Source organism: Coptis chinensis, chromosome 5 (genome assembly GCF_015680905.1).
Source record: "Coptis chinensis isolate HL-2020 chromosome 5, ASM1568090v1, whole genome shotgun sequence".
Classification (NCBI taxonomy): domain Eukaryota; kingdom Viridiplantae; phylum Streptophyta; class Magnoliopsida; order Ranunculales; family Ranunculaceae; genus Coptis; species Coptis chinensis.
In genome coordinates this window covers 55,420,169-55,448,118 of record NC_141460.1, presented here as the reverse complement: position 1 = coordinate 55,448,118, position 27,950 = coordinate 55,420,169, and the positions used below count along the sequence as shown (strand labels likewise).

Sequence of the window (27,950 nt, the reverse complement as noted above, 5' to 3'; positions counted from 1 at the left end):
ATTTTCACAACCTACACTAAAGCATGTTGATTTCTTGTGAAATACTCCTATTGGACTATGAACAATGAATTTCTTACCAAGGATTAATGGCTTCAAGGTTTGTTGATTCACACACAAGGAATACCAACACAATGGAAACAAGAGAAGTAACTCTTAATATTATTAACTCTAACCAAAACGAAAAACCCTAATACAGACTACCAGCCTTTATATAGGCGAAATACCCTAATTACCACAAAACTCGAAATTTTCCAAAAATGGAAAGTTTTGGGATAACCACATATTAAGAAACTACTAATCAAAATAGAACTAACCCAACTGACCAAATCGAAAACGGACTCTCTTATCAAAAGATATAGCAAAAACAAAACTTTTCTAAAACGACAAAAACGTGATTTTGAAGGCCTAAACGATGGATTTAGGGTCCGAGAGAGGGTAGTGCTTCGCTGTGGGTTATGCTTATTTTGATGTTTCCAATAAAATATGGGCGCGTCCATGTCTTTCCGACTTTGTTGCCCACTTTTCCAGTTCATTATTGACATATGCATCATATGCCAAGTTCATTGACATATGCATTGGCAAACTGTACTGCATCAACTATGAACACTGAATGTTCATAGTCCAACAAGAGTATAAACATTGAATGTTCATAGTCCAACAAGAGTATGAACATTCAGTGTTCATAGTCCACTAGGAGTATGAACACAAAATGTTCATGGGTCAATTTGAGACACCCCCCTGTTTGAGCCACTAGGAGTATGAACACTTAAAGTCCACTATGTAGTATGGAGGACAATAGAGTAGCATTGAAGATAAGATAAGAGAGTGAAGATAAGATAAGGGTATAAAATATATTTCGACCAGTTATAAAATTTTGGCAGAGAACAACAAATTCTAAGAACATTCAACAAGCATGAAAAATGTCATAACTAAATCAAAATGAAAGAGAGATGAACTTACTCTAAGCCTACGATGGTTGGCAATGAAATTTCTAGTGGAGGAGTTGTGGATTTTGCGATTTCTTCATCGGGTTCGTCAACAATGGGAATTGGTGGCACTTCATTACATTTTCTTTTTTGGGTTTGGGTGCTTGATCCTCCTCGTGTTCGTGGAGGCATGTTTAAAATGACGGTTTAGAACAATGATAGTTAGGGTTTAATGATAAGTGTAATCTCCATGAAGTCATTGCTACATATGATATCCCAAACTTTATAAAAAATGTTATAAGAGAATGTTTGAAACAAAAGTTTGTGCAAAACGTGATTAAGAAACATTTGTCAGAGATTAAGATGTGTATTGGACTCTGGGTTGCTTGTTCCATTGCCAATTCACTAAATTAATGCAATTTCAAATAAGTGCCAAAATTAGCTATAAAAATAGGATTCATAGTACATTGCAGAGCATCATAAACATACTCTGACTTATGTTTACAAGAGGGGAAAAAAATCTCTTTGCATTTACTATCTGACAAGTATATCCTTGCTAGTTCGCCAGTCCTGAATTCTTATTACGAATTAAGATAGCTTGTTCTAGAACCCATCAGTCCCTCGTTCACTTTGTGCTGTAAAGGCAGCTGGTGTTCTTTTGACACAACACAAGTGATAAAGCTCACCTGAAGCTCGATATGCCTTTGGTTCCTACCTTAAATCGACAAAGCACTTACCATATTCTGACATTTTAATACTATTTACAGAGCACTTAACAAAAACTAGTTAATACCATTTCTGACATATTCTAATACATTCTGCAATTTATGACAGTATATACACACACAAAATAGATATTAAAGCCAAAAAATCCTCGATTACAAGGATAGTTCTGAAAAGGTCTAAATCCATAACATTTTTTGGAATCCTTTTATACCACTTCACGGTCCTTGGTTCCATTATAGTTGCCCAATCCCAAGCTTCTGTCCATGCAAATGACTCCCACCCTGGAGTAAGTGGCGGAATAGGACTATCATCTCAAGCACGAGTTTCACAAAATGTGTACCTCCTCCAATGTGGCCTATTGCCGCTATCTGGACACGAGTTAGATCAGGAGGAGTCCACAAAGGAAAGTATGACATACAATCTTTCTCTCCAATGATGACAAGGACACACTGAAAAGTATTAGCAGCTAAAAATCCCATTGAAGGAAGTTCAAACCATTCTTTGGGGTTCATCCTATATGGAACTGTACATCGTGGAATTTGTCTTGATAAACTTCTTTTCGTTCTTCTCCACCCATCATTAAAGTATAATCTGCCTAATGGGAAATCAACTCTGTCAACATAAGAGCCCTCACAGTAATCCATGCATCATCTCTATTAGACCCTAAGCATCGTGCAATCACGCTAAATCCACAATGTCCATTCGGTTATGTAGGAACCGTTATTTCAGAATGACTATTTCTACAAACCGCGAACACCACGCGCAGCGAAATCAATGGGTGTCCACGATTTGTGATAGAGAACATACCTTTTAGATCCGGTTTGATAACTCTGAGAATCCAAGCTTTATGAATCCGAATCAACAATCAACCCCTTGATCTTCTGTTGTATTCCTTTAGAATAGATTGGACGTTGTGTGGACAACGATCTACCAATCCCCTTCTTTCTCACAAAGCTAGATCTAATTTTGGATCTATCTTTCCTTGCCTCTTTTTCTATTCAGATGAATAGTGAATTTCGGCCAGAAAGAGAGTATTCAATTTATAGGCTACAACAGGGACCATAAGGAGAAATTAGGGTTGGGCCTCCTGACGGGCTTGGGTTTCCCATGTTCACCCAGAACACACGGCCCAAGTCCGTCAACAAATGGCTTATTCCACTAAAGGCCATTGTTGCACTACCGCCCTAATCCCAAATTACGTGTCAGCGTTTATGGGCTCCATATTATATGCTCGTTGATCTCCCCGTGTTTAAGATATCGAATGTCCGTTGATTAAGTCAAATTACTGACAACTACATTAATCAACTTCTTATGTCCTTGAGTAGTACCACTCAACCTCATTGTCATATCAGAATAAATCCACTTGCAGGGTTTACATGACAATCTTTTTTAGCTCCTCAAGGGGACATCATCAACCCGACTTCTTGCGGGACACGGATTCCTTCTATAATCAACAGCACACCTTACATACAATGTCATTACCCAATCCATCGAGTTTGTTGATTCACAAATGAATCTCACCCATTGATGATTTAAAGCAATGTACAATACATGTAAGTGCCCGTTATTATATCCGGACTAGGAGGACAAGCATCCATAATAACATAGGCGTTTGTTCTCTTATATAATCAATATAAGGAGAAACAACATCACTTGGTCTTGTTCAATACACACAAAGTGTACTAGTCTAATCCTATAATCAAGATAGAATAATACCAGATTATACTACAACCGTACTAATGGTTTGTCCAAATCAATCTAGGTTGTGAACGATTACTTATACTTTATAAGGTATTGATGATATGATCTTCTGTGTGTTCACACCATATCATCTACAACATAAAGTATTAGACACATGTATATCACTAATAGCATATATAATATGCATACCATTTGCCCATATGATTCTCATTCAAAATATAAAGAATTAGAGTTAATACAATAGTAATGCTTTTAGTATATAACCCTATCAGGTTCAACATCTTGCCAATCCACAATGAAGTCTCGTATCAATGGATTTAAGTCACATAACCCATCATCCCAATTTTAGGTAAATCTACAAACACTTGAATATGAGTTCTTCTTGGTTTTCTTTTGCATGGTACCAACTTCTTGGCTTTACTATTCTTGCTTTCTTAAGTTACAATTTGTTCCTCAACTGTTTGTGCATACTCGAAAGCTGAAGGCTCTCTCTTTGTGTCACTTTTATCTTTACAAGTCTTCACATCAAAGATAAGGGGATGCTTCCCCTACCAATTAGAACAATTTCACATAACTCATGCGCACAAGGAAGCCCATACATACTCTTGTAAACACAACGACAACGAATTTCATCTGTCCCAACTCTAATAGACCTTATTAGCTCTTTTGCTATCAAATCCAATGCATCTCTAGAAATGTACCCTCTAAGTTGCACATATGTGTTTTGTTTGTAACGATGATCCCAGAGATTCAAGCTCCTATTAAAAGAACTTTCAATTTATGTCACTTGGTTTGTCAGGAGATTATTAATCAAATTAAAGTTTCGGCAGAAGTTACCATTATTGCTAGAACACAAATGCCTCTTCAAAGAGGAATGCATACTTTCAACTCGGTTACTGCTCGAAGTACCAAAATTCATATGGAGATCTATCCAAGCCGAGACAAACCTTTCTTTGAACTTCGAAAACCACTGGTCTTCTATGTATTCCCCAACACCATAATGATCTCCGTACTCAAGTTTAAAACAACGTAGGTGTTCCAAGTACTTAACTTCAGTACGAGCTGTTATCACTGTTTCGAACATAAACATAAATTGTTCATACTCAACAAATTTCTCAAATGTTTTTTTGGCCTTTGTCTCGATGTTCCTCCTGATGTGAACTCGACACAAGAAATGCGCAGCTTCAGGAAACACTATAGCTATCGCATTCATAAGTGCCAACTCACAATCAGTCGTAATTATCTTTACAGAAGTAGCTTTGTAGTCCAGAATATCACGCAACCTCTTCAAAACCCAAAGGTAAGAACCTTCTTTCTCACTCTCCAAATACCCAAAAGCAATACAGAATGTCTTCATCGTGGATGTGAACCCAACAACTTCAAATAATGGCATCTTGAACACATTCGTCTTGTATGTGCAATCCATGACAATGACCTCGGGAAAACACTTTGCCAAATGAATTGATTGGGGATGTGCAAACAACAAATCTCTACATTCACCTGTTACTGGATTATCCCTATGAAACTCTGTGTAACCAAATTCATCTAAATTTCTTAGAAATTCTTGCATTTGGTTTCTTCCACTCAACCGAACCAACTGATTCTTGTGACGATAATTATATAAAGTGCTTTTGTTTGACAAATTATTGTCATCTCTCTGTTTCAAGAGGGGTAAAATTTCACGCGGTTTAACACCACTCAAAGACAAATCCTGAACAATCAATCTTTCTTCAGCTTTTAACCTTCCAATGAATGCATGACCTATAAGATGCTCCCCAATAGTATGATTATGAGTTCCACACATAACACTCAGTATCCATCCACCTTCGTTTCGTAATTCCCCTTTCAACACAAATGGATAGCCACATTTCTTCGAACTAGATTGCCTATATTCTTTCGTTTTTTTGTTCAATATTTTCGGCTTTATGGATGGTCTAAATTTTCCACTCCTTTTGCAACTTAAGAAAACTCTAGGTCTTCACCCAAGTCCCGAATTATCAGACCTTGATATCACAACCACAACTCCAACAGTCATACCAACTGTCGAACACCATCGGATCAATGAGTGACGATCTTCGAAGACCTGCGTAAACCCTTGATCTTAGATACTATTGACGAAAATTGTTTTTTGCTAAGTTATTGATAAAATAAATAAAAAATACAAGCTTTCAAATTACATTATTACCTCAATTGTTGTAAATGATTTGGTCATATCGGGATAGCTAATTTCAACATTGTTGTAATGTTCATCATCGGAATAATAATTTGATTGCAGTAGTGTTAAAGTTGATTCCATGTCACTTGGAGAACCTTGAAAGTTATCATTTTGATTTTGGCGGGAGAATTTATCTTGAATGTTGCTTCTAGCACATGAGTCCATTCTTAAAGTGAAAATTTGGTGGGAATAACAACAATTTTGTAGGAGACTCAAGACTAACCTAAGAGAACAAGAGAGGGAGAGGGAGAAATTTCAGAGAGCATGAGTGGTAGGAGTGTTGGTGGAGTACTAAGTATGGTGAAGAGCTTGTTTGAATTACAATGGGGTGTGGAGAGAGTTATTTAAGGTTATAATGGTCATATTAACAAAAAATGGGGTGTGGAGAGAGCACTAGTTTTTTATGAGTAACTTGCCGTGTGTAGAGAGACAATTGGGGTCTGACGAGTTTTACTCATAAGAGTAACATACATAGTATAGTATGTTATGCAAAATTTCATAGAGTACAGAGTACGTGACCTACTACCCGGTACATAAGATTGCATTGTAATAACATGGATATATATTATAAAAAATGTCATATAGGCTGTAGTATGTAATTAATAGTTCTATAAAAAGAAAGTGTATCATACTTTATGGGTGGTCCAATGGTTCAATGTAAAACAATTGTTTAATTCAATAAGAGTTTTATACGTTTGGTAGTATGTCATAAGCGCTACAATCACTAATATATATGACTATACTCATATATGTCATACTCGAATGTTATGTCACTTTTTATAAGATATGTCAATAAGAGTTTTATATGTTGGGTATAATCATAGATAGATATGACACTATATATATCATACTCGAATATTATGTTACTATAATATATGATATTATAATATATGCTAGTAAGAGTTTTATATGATATATATGACACTATATATGCCATACTCAAATGTTATGTCACTTTTTATAAGGTTATAATATTAATAAGAGTTTTATACGGTGGGTTACTATATCATAAGCTAGAATCGCAGATAGATATGACACTATATATGTCATACTCGAATGTTATGTCACTTTTTATAACATAAGTCAATAAAATACGTTGGGTATATGTTATACTCGAATGTTATGACACTTTTTATACGTTTGGTAGTATATATTATTAGCGCTAGTCACTGATAGGTATGACACTATATATGTCATACTCAAATGGTATGTCTCTTTTTATAATATATGTGAATTAGAGATTTATACGTTCAGTAGTTGAATCACATATATATGACACTATATATGTCATACTCAAATGTTATGTCACTTTTTATAATATATGCTAATAAGAGTTTTATACTTTTGGTAGTATATATTATATATTATTAGCGCTAAAATCGCTGATAGATATGACACTATATATGTCATACTCGAATGTTATGTCACTTTTTATAATATATTCGTTTGGTAGTATATCATAAGCGCTAGAATCACAGATAGATATAACACTATATTTGTCATACTAGAATGTTATGTTAACATATGACATATTCCTCTGCAACCGCTCCAACCTTCTATTATGTTCATAGTCCAATTGTGATATGAACAAAGAATGTTCATAGCTCATGACTATGAACAATCACTGTTCATAGTCAATTGTGGTATGAACACTCATTGTTCATAGCTCAACACTCATTATTCATAGCATTGAGTGTTTATAGCTACCGAACTATGAACAATCATTATTCATAGTCGAATTGTGGTATGAACAAAGAATATTCATAGCTCATGACTATGAACATTGATTGTTCGTAGTACGTACAGTATGGACTATGAACATCTCATTGTTCATAGCTACCGAACTATAAACAATTCTACTTTCCGGTATGTTTCTGTTCACACTCCCTTTCTCCCCACGCATTACAATCAAGAATTGGTTTCTTAATCTCATTACTGTCATTAGTACTAATCAGGCAAGTCCTCATCATACGAGGAGGAACCAGCAGGTATATTCACAATAATTTTAGATCTTCTGAACTCCTAGGAGTATCATAAGCGACTCACTAATAGATATGACACTATATATGTCATACTCGAATGTTATGTGACTTTTTATAATATATATACATTTGGTAGTATATCTAGAATCACAGATAGATATGACACTATATTTGTCATACCAGAATGTTATGTTACTGTTTATGACATATTCCTCTGTTTGGCGCTATAAGAACGAACAGATCCATTTATGAACATATCAATGTCACACTAACTGACATATGTCTTTTGATGGTCTTGTCTCATGGTGAGGGACAACCCCAACATCCCAACAATAAGAAACAACAGAATATACAAACAATGCTTGTTAATATAGTGTATAGAATATTGCTCTATTTCATTGATTAAACCAAAGAAAATAAGAAAATAACACCATAGATACCGCTACAAAATAATTTAGAAGCCAATCTTGAAATCTTCACCATTGTGCGACAAATAGCGCATGCTCCACTTGATCTAACTATTACAAAAATGCTTACAAAAATCTTGTTAGAAGATTAGCAATAATTGCTCTAAAGCTTAGCAGCATTGTACTCCTCTTTCCTAACGTCAACCATCCGTAATACGGAAAAAGACTCTCCCGTCGTCACTATAAAACTTTCCAACATTAAATTTCTCCCAACTTCATCCACGGGAAACGCTATAAGTTCAACAAGAGAAAAATAGTCACTCTAATGGTACAATCTAAGTTTAGTTTACTCCCTACTAGAAAAATTATGTCGGTAAAAATTATGTCATACCTTCCAAATCAGGACACCTACACTTTGTGTGCTCCGTAGATCGACACTTGCTACATTGCTTGGTCTTTCGAGATCCTCCTGCTTCATTACCAACTTCTACTACGCCCACCAAACAAGCAACATTACTTTGAACCCCATGAAAATAACAAACAAGAAATATTTTCTTGCGTTTATAAAAAGAAGATAACGCGCAAAATTATCACTTACATCCAATATCTCTATTTAACCCGTCATCATCCTCACTCACATCGGCAACTCCTGCAACACGCTCGACATAGTTTTTAGCACACTGGACCTGTAAAAGCGACCATAAGAAAGATATTGACGAATACAAATCAGAATCAACAAACTTTTGTAACTATTTAATGACCTGAGTATATGACAACGGTATAAGAAACTTACCCCCATCATTTGGATGCAAAAGTGGACATGTGGGCCTTGTGTGCCCGACGATACCACAGTGGCCACACTTCTTTTTTCTTGTCTCATTCTGACCTTTCAATCTACTACGTTTATGCGGCCTACCCTTCGATTTTACGTGTGGTGGATCATTAACAAATGGACGATGGGTGGTTTTAGGTGGGGTGAAAGGCATCTCTACCTCGGCGGTGCCTTTAGAAGACGGAATGCCATCCATTGTACCACTTTCTGGTAGAATATAAGGTATTTCAAAGGGAACTTGTGGACTGCCTTCAGAAGCTCTAGAAAAAGATGATAACATGGATTTAAAAGTTTCACTGTTTTTGGCTGTTTGAGAGGCCCACAAACATATCTTCTTGCATTTCCTTATAAGCTCACTGTGACGAATAATGGAAGCAGCTTGTGAAGAAAAACTTGGATCGTTATTTGGAATGACAGATTTAGCAACTCGTGTCCATCTCCTTAAAAAACAGCTCTGGGGTATTTCACGAAGGTCCTTGTTTGTAAACTGAAATGATATGTCTACATGGAAATCCAAACGACTAAAATAGCCCACATGAACATCTAGCATCCTGCTCTAAAAGGTTGTATTCCACACTCGTCTTTTTTTGCATGTTCAGATGACGGCTGATGGTGTATACACGAATATTGTCACCCACATCACGTTTATCTTCTGCAGTGTACATCGATTCCTCCCGTAACTGCTTCATAAAAGCAAGAAAAATAGATTGAGTATAGATGGATTCTGCCTGCTTTGCATATTCAATCAAGTGGCTACCAATGAAAGGCTTCGTCATTGCAGTCCTTACCTCTTCTTCGTGCTCTCGGTGACGGATATTTGCAACTGCCAATTCCATTTTCCTAAATAGCTCAAACAGCCGCATCCCGAGCTTAACATGATGTCTTATAACAGAGTTAATAGACTCGCAACGTTGGTTGCTTCTACAACCGCCAAAGAACTCACCATGAAGATACGATTCTGCCCACCTCGCCCGTTTCTTCTATACCTTCATCACCCATGTGCTATGACTAACTTTGTATTTTTCCACTAGCTGACTCCACCTTTCTTCGAACTCTCCCCGAGAACGTTTCATAAACATAATAGAGCTAAAATCTGTTACAAATCCAGGGATTTTGACATTGGTGATGCAATTTTTTAATACGTGCCAAGAGCACAACCGGTGTTTCAAATCTGGAAGAATAGATTTCAAAGCTTTACGAATCGCTGCGTCACCATCAGTAATGATTGATTTAGGGTGTTCACCACACATTGCGTCAATAAATGATTTCAATACCCACTTATAAGCTTCGTTGCACTCACTTATGATCAAAGCAAAACCAAAAACTATAATCTGTAGGTGGTTGTTGATTCCAGCAAGCACAACGATCGGCATCTGGTACTGATTGCTCTTGTACATTGAATCAAACAACAACACATCACCAAAGCTACAATAATCCAGGCGGGAGGTGGAATCCACCCAAAATAGCCTAGCCAACTGCCAACTCGCATTTAACTCATAGTTGTAATGAAATAAAGGATCTAACTTCACCTTGTCCTCTAAGTTGGCAAGCAGTGTGTTAGCGTCGCCATCAATACAGCGACTTCTCTTCTCTTTTCCCATTTTGTTATACAAGTTTTTTTTTCGTAAAACCAACATTAAGGAAACCTCCAGCTATATGTGCAAAGTGACCCATCACTTGACATTTACGAACACCGACATCATTTAGGCACGTAGCAAATTCCAACGCTTCTCGACTCACATTTCTATGTGACCGAAGAAACATTGAACTCCGATACGGTACAAGTGGATGTGTGTGTTCCCCAATAAACTCTTTCACAGTCCACAACTTTGCTTCAGAATAAAAAACAACAACAATGCAGACTTTACAATTGAACCTAGTGACTTGTCTGGGTGTTCTTTTGGGTGTCATCGATTGGAGTTTATCTACATGTCGTTCACCTTCGGCTGAACACACAAATCTCCGCTTAATAGCAACTCCATTTGGATGAATTCCATAAACATCCTTACGAACACCGAAGCCGACTGATTTAGCATACTCATTATAAATAGTGTAGGCCTCGTCCGAAGTCTTGAACTGCATAGATAAAAATGTTGCTTTGTCTTCTATATAAGCCCTATATGTATCAGACTCTTCAAAGATCGCTATCACTCATCGGCAATATTTTCATTCTCCATCGAAAAAAACAGTTGATTCCACATCCGAAAATCACTTTCATCATACGCAAAACTTTCGAAACATAGACTTCTAAGAAACTCTTCGTCATCATCGAGCCTTATTTGATTCGTCATAAGAGCGCCTACCTAAATAAAGAAAACTTTTTTTTTAGTACAAACGACCTAAATATGAAAAATTCTAATGTACCTTAAAAAGAAGAGGAAAGATTAAATCGACTTCAGTGATTGGATGATAAACTAACCTCAATATTCGAACGTATTCAAGCCGTGTAGTGTTGTTGGTTTTTGTCACTCTTTTTTTGCTCTACTTTCTTGCTATAAACTTTAGAAAGTGGGAGAAGTAAATGATTGACCATGAATTTAAGAAGAGGTGAAAGGGGTGAAGATTTGGGCGCGCAATCTAATTAAGAAGAATAGAAAATACAATAAATTGGGGATGAATGAAAATATGTGAAATGTCAACGCTACCCTTAGGTGGCCACTTTGGCTACCGGTTACGGGTTGGAAAATATGTGGTCAGGAATTGTGCGTAGCCATACATCTTGCGCACTGAAGACATGCTCAAATTTTATATGTACAATTATGATTGTTGAATAAGATTATAATCCTTCTCCCATTATAATAGGAGAAGGATTCCCGTTTTAATTAGAAATACTAGATTTCTTTTCTTTTTCACTAGGAGAGGAAGCCCATTATATTAGGAGAATGATTTCCGTTTTAGTTAGAAGTACTAGAATTTTTCTTTTCAACAGGAGATGAATTCCCATTTTAATAAGAGTTGATGACGTGGAATTTTAAGAGAGCTAGAAAAATACTTCTTGTAGGAGCTTTAATATTAATAAGGTTTTAGACCATGCCATATGGCATACTTATGTATAACGTGCCGGAATCATTTCTAAAATTCACATCCCCTAAATTTTTGTGAAGAATTCAATGATCGATAATTATTAGTATAAGTTTTTAGAGTTGATTTAACAATATTTTTTTATTAGAGTCGTATATAATTTTTTTGTCAGATGTTGATTGACTAATTAGAGTTATGTTGTATTAGAAAACTTCAATTCTTAAGATTAAGAATTCATATTGTATTATAAAACTTCTTATAATTAATTAAGAGTGTCCACGTGGCATACTTATGTCTCAAGAATACGCCACCTAGAAAAGAGATTGTCCATGTACTCTACATTTTAATATAGAGAGGTGATATATAAATTGGGATAACTATTTTTCCAACTAAAAAAGATTGTCGAATGAATTGTACGGTACAATACAAAGTGCCTTCTTACAATTGATTGCTTCTCTATCCGGAATACTCGATGCCTATACAAAATAAATTTAAAAACATAAATGATATATTCCTCACATAAATAAGGAAAGACTACCCTTGTTGAACATTGATGCCATTGTCCAAATAAAGTTTCACAAGCTCTGAGATTTGAACTTGATAAACCTCTTTCATTTCCTTGTCCAAATTAAAAAAAATGAGTAGGCCGCTAATGGAGTGGAAGTCCGTCAAAATCTTCAGTGTTATAGAACTTCTCTGGCTTCTACATTCTTATGATTTAGCTTACTGCAGCCACAACAGGAAGTGGTTGGACGCCAACAACATTATAACATCGGCTGCAAAGAGTGGGATGCTCAGAAAAGGAACCAACTTTGGTGGAGTAATTCCAGCATCTCTCACATTTTGATCCGTCTGCACGGGATACACCAACCCATACTTTCTTCCCTTGGATTAGACAATCTCCAGAATATGGAATACTTTCAGCAATTCCATTTCCCATAGATGAAAGAATTTCAACCTGCAGGTCATAATATCAATGAATAAACATGATATAGGTCCGACTTTGAATGCTAGAAGCAGTGCAATTCAGCTTATAGAATTCAACTAGTCAACTGATCTGATGGTACTTCTACTGCTGTATTTTAGGATAGCCCCAAGAAAGCTTCACGAAATAGTTAAAAGCATTTAGGTGCAGAGCAATGCATACCTGAGAAGTTATAAATATGCGATGCAATTCATCAGCATCATTGCTGGATGCACACGTCTCATGTAATTTAGAGGACAAGTCAGCATCAGAACTGTGGAGATAAATCTTTGCATCTAAGCTGGAACCTATTAACTTTCCAGAGCGAGCAGTCTCCAAAACCTTATTTACCTCAGTTCTCAGCTGGGCAAACATAAGAAATAGCATCAATTTTCACATAATATGGCACTATGCTAGAAACACTGTCAGAACTAATATCTAGCACAATTAGTTGAAGCTTTCACCAACAGCTTTACATCATCAATACTGGAGGCACGTGATTATGACCGTTTCTTAGTCTTATGGAAGTGCCAAAAAGTATGGGCAATTGTTAGATGACGATGGAATGTGCTAGAGGAAAGTATTTTGCTTAAGACTGGCTCTAAGAAGTCCATAACTCCATGGGTGGTAGTCAATTATAATTTCTAGGCAGTCACAGCTACAGTCACAAAATTCAGATTTTCCCAGCGTAAGAAACACTAGAACCATTAAACAAATCGACAAATGTAAGCTGATCCAAATTAACACATAATGAACTATGATGCTGACACCGCGACACGTACAAATTACAAAAAATAATTATTGCTAATTCAGATTTTTCACCTATCAACTTTGCTACCTTAAAGTATGTCCTATCACGTTTAATATTTTGTTAGTTTCTGAAAGTTTTCCAGAATTACTGATCTTTTGAATTGGACGCTTTTTTTAGACTTGCAGCTCACTTCTGGACTGTGTTTTACAGAAGCCGCAGCCAAGCCAGACACACAAAGACAAAATCAAAGCAGGCAAGCCTAAAGACTGGTAATTTCAAACTTCAAAAATTTTAGTTGAGCAATACCTCGAGAAGTTTACCATAAAAATCAACATCTTCCGCATTCATTGCAAGCCATCTCTCATTTGAATGCGGCCACCTTGACTCAAAAACAAATTTGGCAACAGAACCATCTTCACTAGTATGCTCAAAGGGAAGGTTTTGCCACACATCCTCAGCCAAATGAGGCAAAATTGGAGCAATCAACCTAACAATAGACAGAAGATGAGCCACAAGAACCGTTTGGCAACTTCTCCTCGTGTAACTGCCTGTACCCCTGAAAGATTACCGGCCTGGTAAGCAACACATAAAGGAGAGGAGACTTCTTAATACAAGATTAATATCCAAACAAATAAAATTATCACAAATACTGGTATAACGCTGTTAATATATTCTTTCAAGCAATCAAGACTGAGAAAAGCAAACAATAAATGATCTTAAAGGAATTCCTGAGATGACTAAGTATATCTAAAATGCTTGTGCATCTTAGTCCTACCCATACTTTGATAATTTGATCCATGGCAATAACTAAGTAGATCAAGTTCTTTGCAAAGAAAAATTAGCATAAAAGATCTGAAACTGTCATGTTTGCGATTGGTGTAAATATGGTTATATCTTTTTGATGAATCTATTTCATAAGCTGAGGAACAATATTCTTGCACGAGATTCCATATATTTATTTAGTATCTCAGTTAGGGCAAGGATGACCTAATACGCTAGTACTCTAGTACTGTAATATATGCAGAGTTAGAAACAATTACCCAACATAAAGCCGATCTTTTGCAACGTCAAAATAAAAATTTGATAGATCTACAGTTGCAAAGCGCTGAATTATCTGAAAAATCACAGATATGTCAGAACAAAGCCAAAACTGATTACTTGATACTCATGCACTGCAAGTACAAACATTTCTTCTACAAACCTAACGAGGCAGCATCAGTAGATAAACTAGAGGTTTCTAACAGTGAGAAATTTCCGATCGTTTCATTTTTAAAACCAACTACATATATTTGTGTTACAGGGAGCAGAATTAATTCAAATCTCGCCCTTCTGTAATTTAACCACAATTGATGTGCACTCTAATCAAGGCTGTTTTCGGTGCTCCTCTAGGCTCTTTTTTGGTGCTCCCTTTAAGCACAATCCATAGGAATATGACAAATCAAGTGCCTTCAAAGAAATGAAAGCTTCCATACAAAATGCTCGGGTTACTTCTGTTAGAGTTCTAAGGGACAGTTTTTCAATGTTTAATTGATGTAAACCCTACATTTTCCCTACATCAATGTGTGAGAGAAGATCGAAATTATATAATAATAAAACGGTCACTCTCTTTTCTCTCCAAAGTCCAAAATTTCTTCTTCATTAGCAGTACTATAAATTTACCACTTCCATACCGAGTATACTTCTTTTCCATGTTTGTCCCATTGTTCATTCTGATATTCTGAGTGGTCCTCTGCTGCTAGGAACTTACAATAATTTGTTTTGTAAAAGGAAAAATATATGAAATTCTAAACCCCCTCCCCCCTCTACCCTTTTGAACAATGTGTATTTTATTTATATTTCTTACAATTTTGATAAACAAAAGAATATATTACAAGTAAAAATGTATTATGAAGAAAAGAGCACAAAGACTTGGCACATCTGTTATGCACATACTATTATTGTAAATGTAGTTCTCTCCATCTTAAATTTCAAGCAGCCAAAGTTTCGGTCGAAACAGAAATCAGAGACCTTAGATGAGAAAAAATCATAGCACCTGGAATATCTTGTAGAATTGGTAGTTCTCATAGCCATCCTTGATGTTGTTCACAACATTTTCAAGCTGGAAAAGTGCATATTGATCGATGATGGGAAGGTCACCATATGAGACAGCATTCTCTGTCTACATATAAAGGAAAGCAAAGTATTATAGATATAACAAGAAAAATCAAGCACACAAAGTGCACGAAAACAAGTTTAAAGGAAGACCCAAGGGATACATATCAAGTAATGTAAGCTTCTTGTACATAAAGAGAGACAAGGGAATCGTTACATGATTAAAGTCACTTATATAAAAAGAAACTGTATAACTAGGCTTCAGTCTTTCATCCTAAAGACACAATAGCCAAAAAAGAGAAGAAATTAACCTGCTTGAAACTAAAGGCACTTCTCACATAACATTTGAATTCTTCTGGATGTAATATGTGTGTGTGTGTGTCAAAAGGCCGAAATCAACTAAGGAAGTATTCTCTTTTCTTGGGTTAGTCTCTCCCTCACCTCTGGTTAATGGCAATATGTAAGCAGTGATCTAAGGGGACCCCACCTACTTCGGATATCTTAGATCATGTAGATGCTGTGTTCCTTACAAACCATGTATCCTTCAACTTTGTAATGGAAAAGACACAAAAAAGGTACTAAATGAAAAATGGGAAGTGTTTTATGATAAAAATGACATTACGACAATAACATAGATATAGTTAGGGGTATCAATAGCTCATATACATATTCCTCATTTGGGATATTGCCTATAGAGACTGCTTAAAAAATCCAAAATGTATAACCAGCGCCGAACATACTTTCCAGTCATGCAGATTTGACAGAAGATATCTCAATGTCCCTCTGAGTTTTCTGTACACATCCGATATTTGACTTAGGATTTGAGGCCCAATCCCCACATCGTTAGTATAATCTACGCTAGAAACCCAAAGACGGAGGACATCGGCTCCATAACTTGGTGCATCCTGCCAAGAAGAAACAAAACTATCATTAATCCATATAAAGAAACAATTCAAAACATTAGCAATGAGTGCCAAACCTTGGAATTTTTCCCTCCTTCAATAACTGTAATTGGATCCACAACATTACCCAATGACTTGCTCATTTTGCGGCCTCTCTCATCAAGTACAAATCCATGTGTTACAACACGTGCATATGGAGCCTTCCCTAAAAATAAAAATAATACAAAGTCAGAAAAAAAATATATAAAGTCAGAAGCTGGAAATTACTTTCCAACACAATCAAAATTAAAAGCTCAGAAAGGATTTAAAATCAAGTCATTTTTGCCCACAAACACGTAGTTAATTGAACTGACCATATAGGGAAGCACAAAATTCAACTTCATAATTGTTTTGTATGTAGTACTAGTAAGAAGTAAAATAAAGGCGTGCAGCAGGAAATTTTCCTATTAGAGACTCACCCTACCTTTTTTATAGTCAAAATTAGGGACGCAGCATCTACATGCATCCTTCATCTTTGCAAGCTGAAGCTTTTACACGTATTCTTCTGGAGTTCTTTTTTGTTTTTTTGTTTGGGTCTTATCTCACAAAATTTTTGCATGCTTCACTTTTGTAAGCTTAGAGAAGATACTGAAACTTGGGAAAACATTTTAGTCAGTCCTGAAAAAGTCAAAGCTGGAATGGTGTCCTCCAGCCTTCTTTCTCCTTAATTAATCAACTTAATTTCACTCTTGTATTCTCTGTGGCACTATAGTAAGATTAGAAAATAAAAATAAAATAAAATATGTCTCTTTAATCACGTGAAGGATGATTAAAATGATTTTTCAAACAACAATTTGTTGCATCAGGGAATTTACACCAAAGGAGTACTACCCAAATTCTTAGTTGTGGTCAAGAGTGCAGATGTGATTCCTGCATCTTTGTGGTAATAGAGTTTTAATGTTTTATCGTCAAAATTTCAGACCTGTTACCACTTACCACACCACTGACCAAATTAAACACCACTTTGACTCTCGAAGAAGTGAAGAACTACTAGGGCATCTGAGGCTTGAAATCCAAAATTAATTTGAAAAATGATGAAGTGATGCACTACCGTATCAAAAGATAATAAAAATAATTATCTTTACATTCAGTTCTATCCAGCATGTAATCTGAAAACTCAGATTTTCCTTTATAGAAAACAAAAATCCATGTTCTAGATAATTTGTTTTCAAACCCCTTATCATATCCCTACTTACTGAGTTACTGGGCAGAGAAGGCCCATACTTATCCGGTTTAGGGGGTCAACGTGCCTGACAAGTCCCTGTGATTGCTACATTGTAACTCTCAAAACCTAGACATGTCTTAAGAATCCACTTGCAGTAAATTGAAAAGATTGTATATGCAGATGCTCAGTACCTTTGGTTGCAATACTTGTTAACAAAGAACTTTGGAACCATCCACGATGCTGATCTGTACCCTCGAGATACAAATCTGCTGGATAACGAAGGTTATCTCTTTTCCCCAACACAGCAGCCCATGAAGAACCTGGAAGAACAAGGGCATGGAAATATAAATGATCACAAATTGATATTAGATGGAAACTTAGGCTACAAGTATACCAACTTAGATATGTGCAAAGATAAGATGATGTCAGATGCAAGAACAATTGAGTGCAAGTGGTCAGGGGAGTCTAAAATTCAAAGAAAATGTGAATTCTATTACTGGGGTACAGACAAATAAGTAAATGTGGCCAAAACTAGGTACACTGAAAACTAGTTTACTGATCATTACGTGTCTTGCATTCATTTCTAATTAAATAGATACCAGCTGCAATGCAAACTGTTTTATTCTTCTTGTGCATTATTGATAAAAATGAGGTTAGCCCTCGAAACTGCCAAACTATGCTAAAAATTAAGCCTTCACATTCTAATGTCCATCAAAAACAGACCAACGAGGAACTAGCTTAACTAAGTGAATTCTTAAGAAAGGAGAATTTTCTTTTGCCTCAGACATGCCTAGAATAAGCAACAACTCTGCAACTTGCCTTTTTATGCTCATGTGATGCCCTCCAAATACAGAACACTTTCATCCTAAATGAATTCTTCAGTTTTAAGGTTCATTGAGTATCCTGTCAACTCTCAACGATGATGTTATAATATATACCAGAGCCCAAAAGAAAAGATTACCCATAAATACATTCATATTAAGATTTTGACCTATCTAAAGTGAATTGGTTCAGAAATTCAGATATATATTTCAGCAAAGGACCATTTGGTCCTATATGACATTGAACTTTACAATTAGGATTTGAGTTTTCTTTCTTCCTATTGGATTGTTGATCATGTTTTGCTGCATTCTGGTATGTCTAATTTTAGTATCTTACCACTCCACGAAATATTGCAAGACCATTGCTAATAGTCCTTCGCACATTCAAAAAGGAGATTGGCCAAAATTGCAGGGCAAGCAAGCACCATTCAAGATGTTAATATTTCTATAGATACCTGAGTCAAACCAAACGTCCATCGTATCAGTCCCCTTTTGATATTCTGACGCTTTACTGCGATACCTCTGAGGCAGTAAATCCTCAACACTCATGTACCACCATGCATCACTTCCTTTTTGGGATATAATAGCTGCAAAGGAATAAGCAATGTGAATTACCAAAACACCCCAAAGAATAGTATTAACTCTGACATAAAATATTTCACTTCGAATAAGCGATAAACTATGGGTAGCCAACTAATTTTATTTATCCATTTGCAACCGATAACTACTCCAGGAGTTAGCAAGAGAACACTAGAATCACGCGTTTTTAGAACACTAAGTTTGCATCAACAGTAAGGTAAAGCTTACCTGATGCCTAAATTACCTATGACTTATTATGACTGATTTCTTTCGAACTGAAAAGAACTAATGAAAACCAAGATAAAAGGAATTTTTACATTTAATGTGATCAACGGTCTCTTCATTTAAAAGTGGCTCCTTTGAGTCTACATGATAAAACACTGGAATAGGGACTCCCCAAGTCCTTTGTCGTGAAATGCACCAATCTGAGCGGCTTGAAATCATTGCAGAGATTCTGTTTTCAGCCTGCGACCATTTCAAATATTGATTAGAAACAAACCAACCAATAGCAAACAAGAAATAAAACAGGGATTCTCTTGGGTAATAGGCACTCAAGAAGAGCACCAGCACATACAATTGAACAGGGGCATAAGAACATGAATATATCTCTAGTTGAGGACATGGGGACAGACCCAGTATCTCAAACGCTGTAAATTTTCTTTTTCTGCCTCATTAATCCCTAACCATGAAACGACAAGAGGATGGACCCACTAAAAATGGCTCAACATGACCATTTAACTGAAGGACATTAAAAAAAAAATTTAAAATGTCTCAACATGCTAACTACGATTAGATATTATCGGCGGTGAATAGGGCAAAAAGGATGAGACTTGCATAATGAGCAAACATACTAAAAATAGTATAATGTAATTGTAACGTCCTCTAGAATCTATCACAGAAAGCCACACAAAGAAGAGGATAGGAAAGAGGTAGTGAAAATTCATTAGTAAGGACTGAAAAACACCTGTGCGGGAATCCATGTTACATGGCCAATTGCATTCATAGCAGCCTCACGAAACCCTTCCACTGAAGCAAACCACTGTTCAGTTGCTCTAAATATCGTAGGTTTCTTTGTTCTCCAATCATACGGGTATTTATGTTCTGCCGAAAAGATGAGTTAGCATGAAAACTTTTTAATAGCAGTTCGTTTTTATGATGCAATATGTGAGTCCAAAATTCTAACAGGAAAGACACAACTACATGGGTGCACTATCAACTTTATACGGTAGGATTCCACTTACTGTATGGTTCTTCGATTATAATCGACAAATTTTCATCCAAGTACTTCACGACAGCAGTATTACCATCTCCTAGGACATCCAAGCCGCTAAATTTCCCAGCTTCTTCAGTGAACTTCCCTTCATCATCAACTGGCGATACAACAGGAAGCCCATATTTCAAGCCAGTAATGTAATCCTCTTGACCATGTCCAGGAGCAGTATGAACTAGTCCAGTTCCCGATTCGGTTGTAATGTAGTCTCCTCCAATAACAACAGGGCACTCCCTTTTATCTATTGGATGAATATACCTAATTCCAAGGTTCATATCAGATGCAAACTTAAATACACTATAGACTATAGTGTCTACAGTTTATTACTTTATTTAATAAAACTTCACCGACCAAAAAGAGAAACAAATAATCAAATTTTATGACACATTAAGTTCAGTTACTATTCTAAGCAACCTGCAATTTTCAAGATCTGAACCCAAGCATGTTTTCTTCACTGTGAGCTTCACATGCCACTTGGATTCCAGGGCAGGAACAAGATCCAATGCGACAATGAGGAAAGGCTTTCTTTGAACACTTTTCAAAGCACTTCCTACCAGTCTTTTTCCACTTCCCTCTGAAGAAGGAACGTCTTCTGAGAGTGAATGCAAGTCAACCACCGCATACTGAAGATTAGCATTCACTGCCACAGCTGCGTAACCCCAAAGGAATTTTTATTATATGCACAAGATTAGATTTTAAGAAAACAAAAGGAAAAAAAAATCAAAAACCAAACGACAACAGGTGGGAGAATCTACTGTTGACATGTTAGCATGCATAGGTTACAAAGATGACAAAAAATGCATAGAATGTAGTAGGGGCTATTATTTGAGCAGCTTGTACTTAGATTGACATTTTTTGAGATTAATAATCCCACATCTAGTGTCTATAGTCTCGCATTAGTATATTTAAATCCTGGGGCTGCTCCATTCATTGACAATTGGTTTTGAGTTTGATGTCCAAATTTAAAGTGATATCAAAGCAAGCTATTTTCTCTGGCCCAAAAGGTCCTCCACGTCACCAATTTGAAATTGGTTCATTCACTCAAGAAGATATGCCACACGTGAGGGGAGTGTTAAGGTTAATAATCCCATACCGGGTGTCTAAAGTCTCACATAATTATCTAAAGTTCTTGGGGCCACTCCACTCATGGCCAATTGGTTTCGAATTGGATGCCCAAATTTAATATGCTATCAGAGCGGTCTATTTCTCTGCCCCAAAGGGCCCAAATACTCCACATCACCCATTTTTTAAGTTTTTCTACGTGTTCGGCTGTTCGGCTCAAGATACGCCACACATGAAGGGGCATATTGAGATTAAATAATCCTATATCCGGTGTCTAAAGTCTTCTATTAGAATATATAAATCTTGGGGCCGCTCCACTCATAGCCAATTGGCTTTAAGTTGGATGTCCAAATGTAATAGCACTAATTATACATCTCAATAACCAGAACACTTAAACACCTCTCCTGAACTAATTTTATGTGTGCTACTGAAACCTTTTGGAGATGATTGACATGTCTTTAATATAATTTCCTTTTCTAAATGTATTTTAGGCAAAGGATTGTGTGGTTAAGAAGCGGTAGTGTTGCATCGTGTGGTTTCCACATGCGATTCTGTGGGTGCTCTTTGTTCAATATATTTTTTGTTGTGCATTTGAGTTTCAAGGATTTCGATCAGCCATACTACAGAAAATTTTCGATAGCATAACATATCCAAAACATAAAGCTATCAAATGTTTAAAAAATTCAATAAAATAAACAATTCAGTACCACAAACAGGGTTCATATTCCATGTAAGCACGTAGCAAATAAACAGGGATATAATTGCAAAGAATCTTTTAAGTGATAGCACTCAATCTCAACCACATGCGATAAGTTGAAAAGCGAAGACTGGCTATATTTCCCGTTCTTGATGTAGGTTATCTCAACATAGTAACCTACTTTGTCCTTGTGTTCACAAAATTACTAAATTAATCAACAAAAATTGATTATTCTTTTCCTATCGTTTATAACCAGCTCTACCCTAAAAAAGAATGTCTTGAGTTATGGTGAGTCGGTGAGATGGAAGGTCCACAAATCCTGGTTGTTAATTCATTTCACTTTCACCTATGGTTCAGAATACCCTCCTTTTTGGTCAACTAGGACTCAATGGGGAGAAGATTATGCTCACCAAAATACAACCTCCTAGTCACCTCCATTAGGCCTGACAAACCGTGTTCTCTGCCTTGATCCCTATCAGGTTTTGCTAACTACAGAATTTATTTTACACTTACCAGCATTTGCTGGGACAGTCCATGGAGTTGTGGTCCATATGGCCAAGCACAAATTTGGAAAGAACTCTTTGAATAATTCATTTGAAGCTGGAGAAGCACTAACTAACTTGAAGATAGCATATACGCTCCTTGAAATGTGCCCTTCGGGATACTGCATAGCAACCATACATCAGAAGGAAATTCTAAAAGGCTGTAATGAAATGAAACAGTTGGATATGCAATTTAGCACCAGAATAAGTAGTTATAACGATTTGGGGTATGGCAACAATCACCTGTCAACTGTTTTAGCAAGAATAAAGAGAGCAATTAAATAAATAAATTACTAAATACATATAACAATAAATTTACATGAGCAAATAGATAAATTACCTGCCAATGTTGGTTTTCTAAAATGGCAAAACATGTTTAATATGGGCAAAGTATCAATGTGTTTCATTTGGATAATAATAATAATAAACTTGTTCCATTCAAGATAATCCAGTACAGGTTTTCCATTTCAAGATAATTCTGACAAACAGTATGAAGTTCATCAAGTTTGCTAGCCAAATAATTGGTAAATATAAGACAAACACTTATATGGAAACAACCCACTTCGAATTCATGAATCTAAAAGATAATAGCGTGGTCCATTGATTTCTTCTTGTAGCATTGTATTTGTTCTTTTCCTGTAGTTTCATTTTTCTCTTTGTTCTATGCAGGATATCTCATGCTACAATTTCCTGTTTATCTATACTTTTACCGATAAAAAAAATAATAATAATAGCATTGATAGCTTATAGCATGAAGGTTTCATCTTTTCCTTTTTTCTACATTAATTCTACTTATGTATGAGATAGCAATCAGATAAACCAACTTAACCTCCAACTCAGCCTCTGCAAGAGCAGTACGCGATGATGGACTCCAGTGAACAGGCTTTCGGCCTCTATAGATATAACCACGCAAAGCCATTTGCGAGAAAACTTCAATCTAACAAATCAATGAATGCAAAATGATAACGAATATTAGAAATTCAGCCAAGTACAGAAACAATCAGGGGCATATACCCAAAAAAATACTCTTTGCTGCTATACACAATAGATTTTTCCAGACACCAATTTCCGATTTGCCATATTTCCATCTTTTTAATCGGTAAAGTTCAAAATATTGATATAGAAAAATATCGAGATTTCCAAGAATTGGGTCTTGCAACAAAAATGCTACTTGAGTACTAGACCTACATGAAGTATTCGGTATCCCTTTCCCCAATAAAAAACCCTCTTTACAACATTACAAGTCTATCCAAAATGCCAACATGGCCCATTTTATTTTCAAGTGTTAAACCTTGTTGACAAATGCACATACCATACTATGATCTACATGTATATGTACTTTTTGCTTTTCAACATTAAAGCAGTAATACTTTATTTTTCCTTGTAAGGGAGGTTTAACGCGATAGCGAAACTTCGTGTTTTTGCCAATGAAAACATTCAGTTGCAATGGTTCATCTTTAGATACACAGAGGTGATGTTTCAACTGTAGGAAGAACAGAATTTCTATTACATTTTAGAAATTTAAAGAGTCAAGGGAAGGAAGTTTGTAATGCTAACCTGAGCAGCTTCATATTCTGGATTGAGAGTCAAATAAGGGTTATCCCAGTCTCCCCATATCGCATAGCGCTGAAACATACAGGGAGGATAATATCAATTTACCAATCAAAAGGTATATACAAAACTTACAATGTGAAAGAGATGGTTTGTCACAAAAAGAGAATACAACGCTCAGAAATGACCTTGAAAGCTTTCATCTGTGTCTTAACAGTATCTTTGGCAAATTTTGCCGCTTTTGATCTTAACTTTAATGGTGTGAGCTCCTTTCTTGCATCATAATCCATAGACTGCAGAACTGATATGATTGAAAACAATATTAGAGCACTCAATTCATCACAAATGCAGGGCCACTTTTATATTAATAGCTGTAGCAGTTCCAACATTTTCCAGGGGGTTAGTTAGGGACCCCCATTACGGCGTGTAAAGTGGAGATGGACTTAAACACAGTCATTTTGGAAGTATTAATGAATAATCAACCCACTCTCATTCAGTCATTCTAATCCAAAGGGGATTAAGTTAATGTTATTGAACAATAACAAATTCATCATTAAGATTGATGGTATGAAATACAGATGAAAAAGGAAGGGAGGGGGGGACAAAAAACTCGATCAAATAGCACTTGAATAATAACTCCACTTGACGGAACCAAACACAACCAGAGGAGGTAAGACCAGATGCCTTTACTAAGGAAGCATGGAACAGGGTATACGAGCCAAGTAATACTTGCCTTTCAATTCAATTGGTAGACCATGACAATCCCAACCAGGCACATAGCGGACCTTGTAGTTTTGAAGAAGCTGCAAAAAATAAAACACAAACCCACAGCTATGACTATGAGATATCCAAAATCAGAAAAAGCAATGTTAAAAAACATGTGTGAATCAGTTTCGAGAGTGTGCAGAACAAACAATCAGTAAGGCTGTGTTTGATTTCTTGTGTAGAGTTCTCATGGGAAATTTTTAGGAGAAGCCAAAAGAATAAATTCTTGTTTCAAGAGAGGACAACTTATATTGCCCTGCCAAATTTTCCTACGCCTCCAAAACCAATCAATACAGTAACAGACTATTTTCCCACTACACCGTATGTTATCAAAAACAAACTATGTATTGTACAAAAAGTTGCCTCCATTTAAAGACAGTAACAGACTTGTGTAAGTGATCTAAACAAGCATTGATTCAATTGTAACCATGAGGAAAAAAATTACTACTAAACGTATACTCTTGGAAATGTCACCAACATTTCCTACAGCTTGCTCATTTGCGAATACAAGCCTCACTGTAGAGAAAGCCGTGCAGTACAATTGGTCATCATCCGGTGTTCTAAATGATCAATATTTGGAGGCCTGTTCTTCTCTTGCGTTCTTCCTAGCCAGAAACATAATACACCAAAAAGAATGAACCTGATCGTCCAAGAGAAAATCAATTTCTCATTCCAAAATTTCAAGGCGTGATTTATCCACATTTTTTCGACAAACATAATAATAGCCTAACCACCTGAAACACACTTTACTTTAGAAAGGATCAAAACTCTTAACTTCTGATTTGTGGACGATGCAATTTCTGGCCCAGGATCAGGTATTCCAATTAACTTTCCATAGGTCCCAAAAGGAGCTAAGGGGACTGCTTCTGACTCATCCTTGTGAATCCACGGAACTTTAGCATAATTTTTCAAGTTGACGACCCACACAGACATGCAACCAAATTGAAGAGACCACTAAAAAAAGGAGAGAGGGAATACCTTATAACGATTGATGATATCCTTCAGAACCTTATTCAAAGCATGTCCTATATGTAAATCGCCATTAGCGTATGGTGGTCCATCATGAAGAATAAAACTTCCCTGCAAAAGAAATTCAATGTCAACATAAAAAATAATCGCTTATTGCTAAATAACTAATAACGGAGACAAGAAAGCAAACCTACACCATTATTTCTGTCAACAACTCTCTTGAACACTTGATTATCTTCCCATAGTTTCTGAATTTCTGGTTCCCTTACGACAGAGTTTGCTCTCATGCCAAACTTTGTCTTGGGTAGATCAACTGTGTGCTTATACTTTCCATCCTCTTGCTTTTTACCTAAACAACTTCAACGCTAGCAATCATCAATCACAAAAACATTCATACTCTTTATGATGAGCAACACAAGTGCAGATAACTACCTTGAGATGCTTTTCTAGCTGCCATAACAGGTCCACGAGATCTTCTAGAAACTCTATTGCACTCTTCAAAAGAGCTAGTGGAACAATGTTTTACGCTAAAAAGAGTGAAACTTTTGTTAAAGGATATCTTTCTAGGACAAAAATAACTAGTTTTGCCAACAAACGAGCAACTTCTATGCGACCAAACCTGAACACGTAGAAGAACAATACAAATCACGAGGCAGTCCAAAGCAATGGCATAATATAGCATCATAAAATAAAAGAAGGGGAAGGGATTGTATATGTATATGTACCTTGTGAGAAGAGGAAGAAGAAGAAGATGGTGTTTTTAGTGGGAGTTTGGGTTTTGTTGGAGTGAAGAAGAGGAAAGATGGGTTTGATGATGATTTAAATGATTTCAGGACTGACATTTTTCTTTTTTTTTTTTGAGAGGGAAATGGATAATGAGGCTCCTCCTCTTTTCTTTCTTTCACCGAAACTATGTAGCTATTGGGCTTTTTTAAGATTTTTGTCCCAACCCACTTTCTATTTATTTAGGTCCATGAACTTAAAGTGAAATATTTGTTTTTTTGGTTTAAGTTATAAGAGGGTCTTATAAACTGGTTTGTTTTTTATTTCAAATTCTTCTTATAAGCACTTGCAGAAAAGGAAAAAACAAATATACAACATCTTATAGATGGTTATTTGACAAATATAATCCTGCTTTACATACCATTATATAGCACCAATTCACGTCTAATTTCATAACCACTTCACATACAAGCAACATGTCAAAATAGAAATTCTTACATTACATTTAAATCCATCCATGAAATAACAATGCATATAACAAAAGCATTCCATTATAGCAAAAATAGTGCATTGCATAGTGCATTGTCATATGCATAACTAATTAAATATCACATTACAACATAATAAAAAAAATAGACTGAGTCTGTTTTAAGACATCCCCACTAAGTTAAACTCCCATGCTAACCAATCCCGTGAGAAAAATCTTCTTATCCTCTATATCCTCCAATTCAACTAAGACTTTTCTAAACTCCTTATTTGCAGCAAGTTTCACCATTGCACCCATATACACATCCATAGTCATCTACTCATTTTCTTTTAGATAATTCAGAATACCCATGCATATAGACATAGAATAGGACTCCATGTTCTTCTTCACTTCAATCTTTTCAAGCTCCATATGTGTTACTAGATTCTTCACCACACCAATTAACTCTTGCACACCATCAGATCCTCCTTTTTTGAACCATCACTAGCACCACTGCTAGTTCCACCTTGTTCAAAGTGGGGGGTGCTAGGTTGTGCGCTAACAGGAGGAGTATTGATGTGTACATTATCCCAGTAGCAATCAGTTACCTCCACATCTGGGACTGGAATTGGAATGGTATCATCATTCACCATATTTGAATCATCGTCATCAATTACCACGTGATCATCTGGCAACCCAACCTCCCCAGTAGCATAAGCAGCATCCCCCATCGCCAAAGTGCCCTCAAACAACTTGTACAACTCTTCTGCATTACTCAGAGGC

The 27,950-nt window shown here is 36.1% G+C and overlaps 2 protein-coding genes across 4 annotated transcripts; both read right to left on the bottom strand.

Moving 5' to 3' along the window:
* Positions 1–1,885: 1,885 nt before the first annotated feature.
* Positions 1,886–4,923, bottom strand: LOC147498021 (uncharacterized). Its single transcript, XM_086563102.1, has 3 exons — positions 4,581–4,923; positions 4,301–4,424; positions 1,886–2,264 (listed from the first exon to the last, which is right to left on the bottom strand). Exons 1-3 carry the CDS (start codon positions 4,921–4,923, stop codon positions 1,886–1,888), a joined length of 846 nt encoding a protein of 281 aa, XP_086419228.1.
* A 7,247-nt stretch (positions 4,924–12,170) lies between these two features.
* Positions 12,171–26,864, bottom strand: OVA2 (tRNA synthetase class I (I, L, M and V) family protein). 3 transcript variants are annotated; one of them, XR_015195355.1, is made up of 22 exons: positions 26,704–26,864; positions 26,411–26,597; positions 26,173–26,327; positions 25,988–26,089; positions 24,978–25,047; positions 24,433–24,545; positions 24,251–24,319; positions 23,523–23,630; positions 22,665–22,815; positions 20,807–21,041; positions 20,364–20,650; positions 20,087–20,223; positions 19,440–19,587; positions 18,999–19,130; positions 17,914–18,042; positions 16,596–16,723; positions 16,357–16,521; positions 15,558–15,683; positions 14,566–14,639; positions 13,832–14,097; positions 12,958–13,137; positions 12,171–12,768 (listed from the first exon to the last, which is right to left on the bottom strand). XR_015195355.1 is itself a non-coding variant. In XM_086560214.1 (22 exons), the coding sequence occupies exons 1-22, from the start codon at positions 26,818–26,820 to the stop codon at positions 12,529–12,531; spliced, it is 3,303 nt and encodes a 1,100-aa protein (XP_086416340.1). In that variant the 5' UTR covers positions 26,821–26,864; the 3' UTR covers positions 12,171–12,528. The 3 variants fall into 3 exon arrangements, 2 of the variants coding, with proteins under 2 accessions (XP_086416340.1, XP_086416341.1); XM_086560214.1 differs by having other exon boundaries at positions 13,832–14,081; XM_086560215.1 differs by lacking the exon at positions 26,704–26,864 and having other exon boundaries at positions 13,832–14,081; positions 26,173–26,335; positions 26,411–26,535.
* Between the last annotated feature and the right edge of the window lie 1,086 nt (positions 26,865–27,950).

What these genes read in the sequence shown, in the direction of transcription:
- LOC147498021 (XM_086563102.1), bottom strand. Translation starts at nt 4,923, where the DNA reads ATGCAAGAATTTCTAAGAAATTTAGATGAATTTGGTTACACAGAGTTT. An exon ending in AAAGATAATTACGACTGATT is followed by an intron (nt 4,425 to 4,580) that starts GTGAGTTGGCAC and finishes TGTTCGAAACAG; the next exon opens with TGATAACAGCTCGTACTGAA. An exon ending in TTTTCGAAGTTCAAAGAAAG is followed by an intron (nt 2,265 to 4,300) that starts GTTTGTCTCGGC and finishes TTATGTTGACAG; the next exon opens with AGTTGATTTCCCATTAGGCA.
- OVA2 (XM_086560214.1), bottom strand. Translation starts at nt 26,820, where the DNA reads ATGTCAGTCCTGAAATCATTTAAATCATCATCAAACCCATCTTTCCTC. An exon ending in CAAATCTGCATGACTGGAAA is followed by an intron (nt 15,684 to 16,356) that starts GTATGTTCGGCG and finishes CTTTATATGTAG; the next exon opens with ACAGAGAATGCTGTCTCATA. An exon ending in GCATATTTATAACTTCTCAG is followed by an intron (nt 12,769 to 12,957) that starts GTATGCATTGCT and finishes TATGACCTGCAG; the next exon opens with GTTGAAATTCTTTCATCTAT.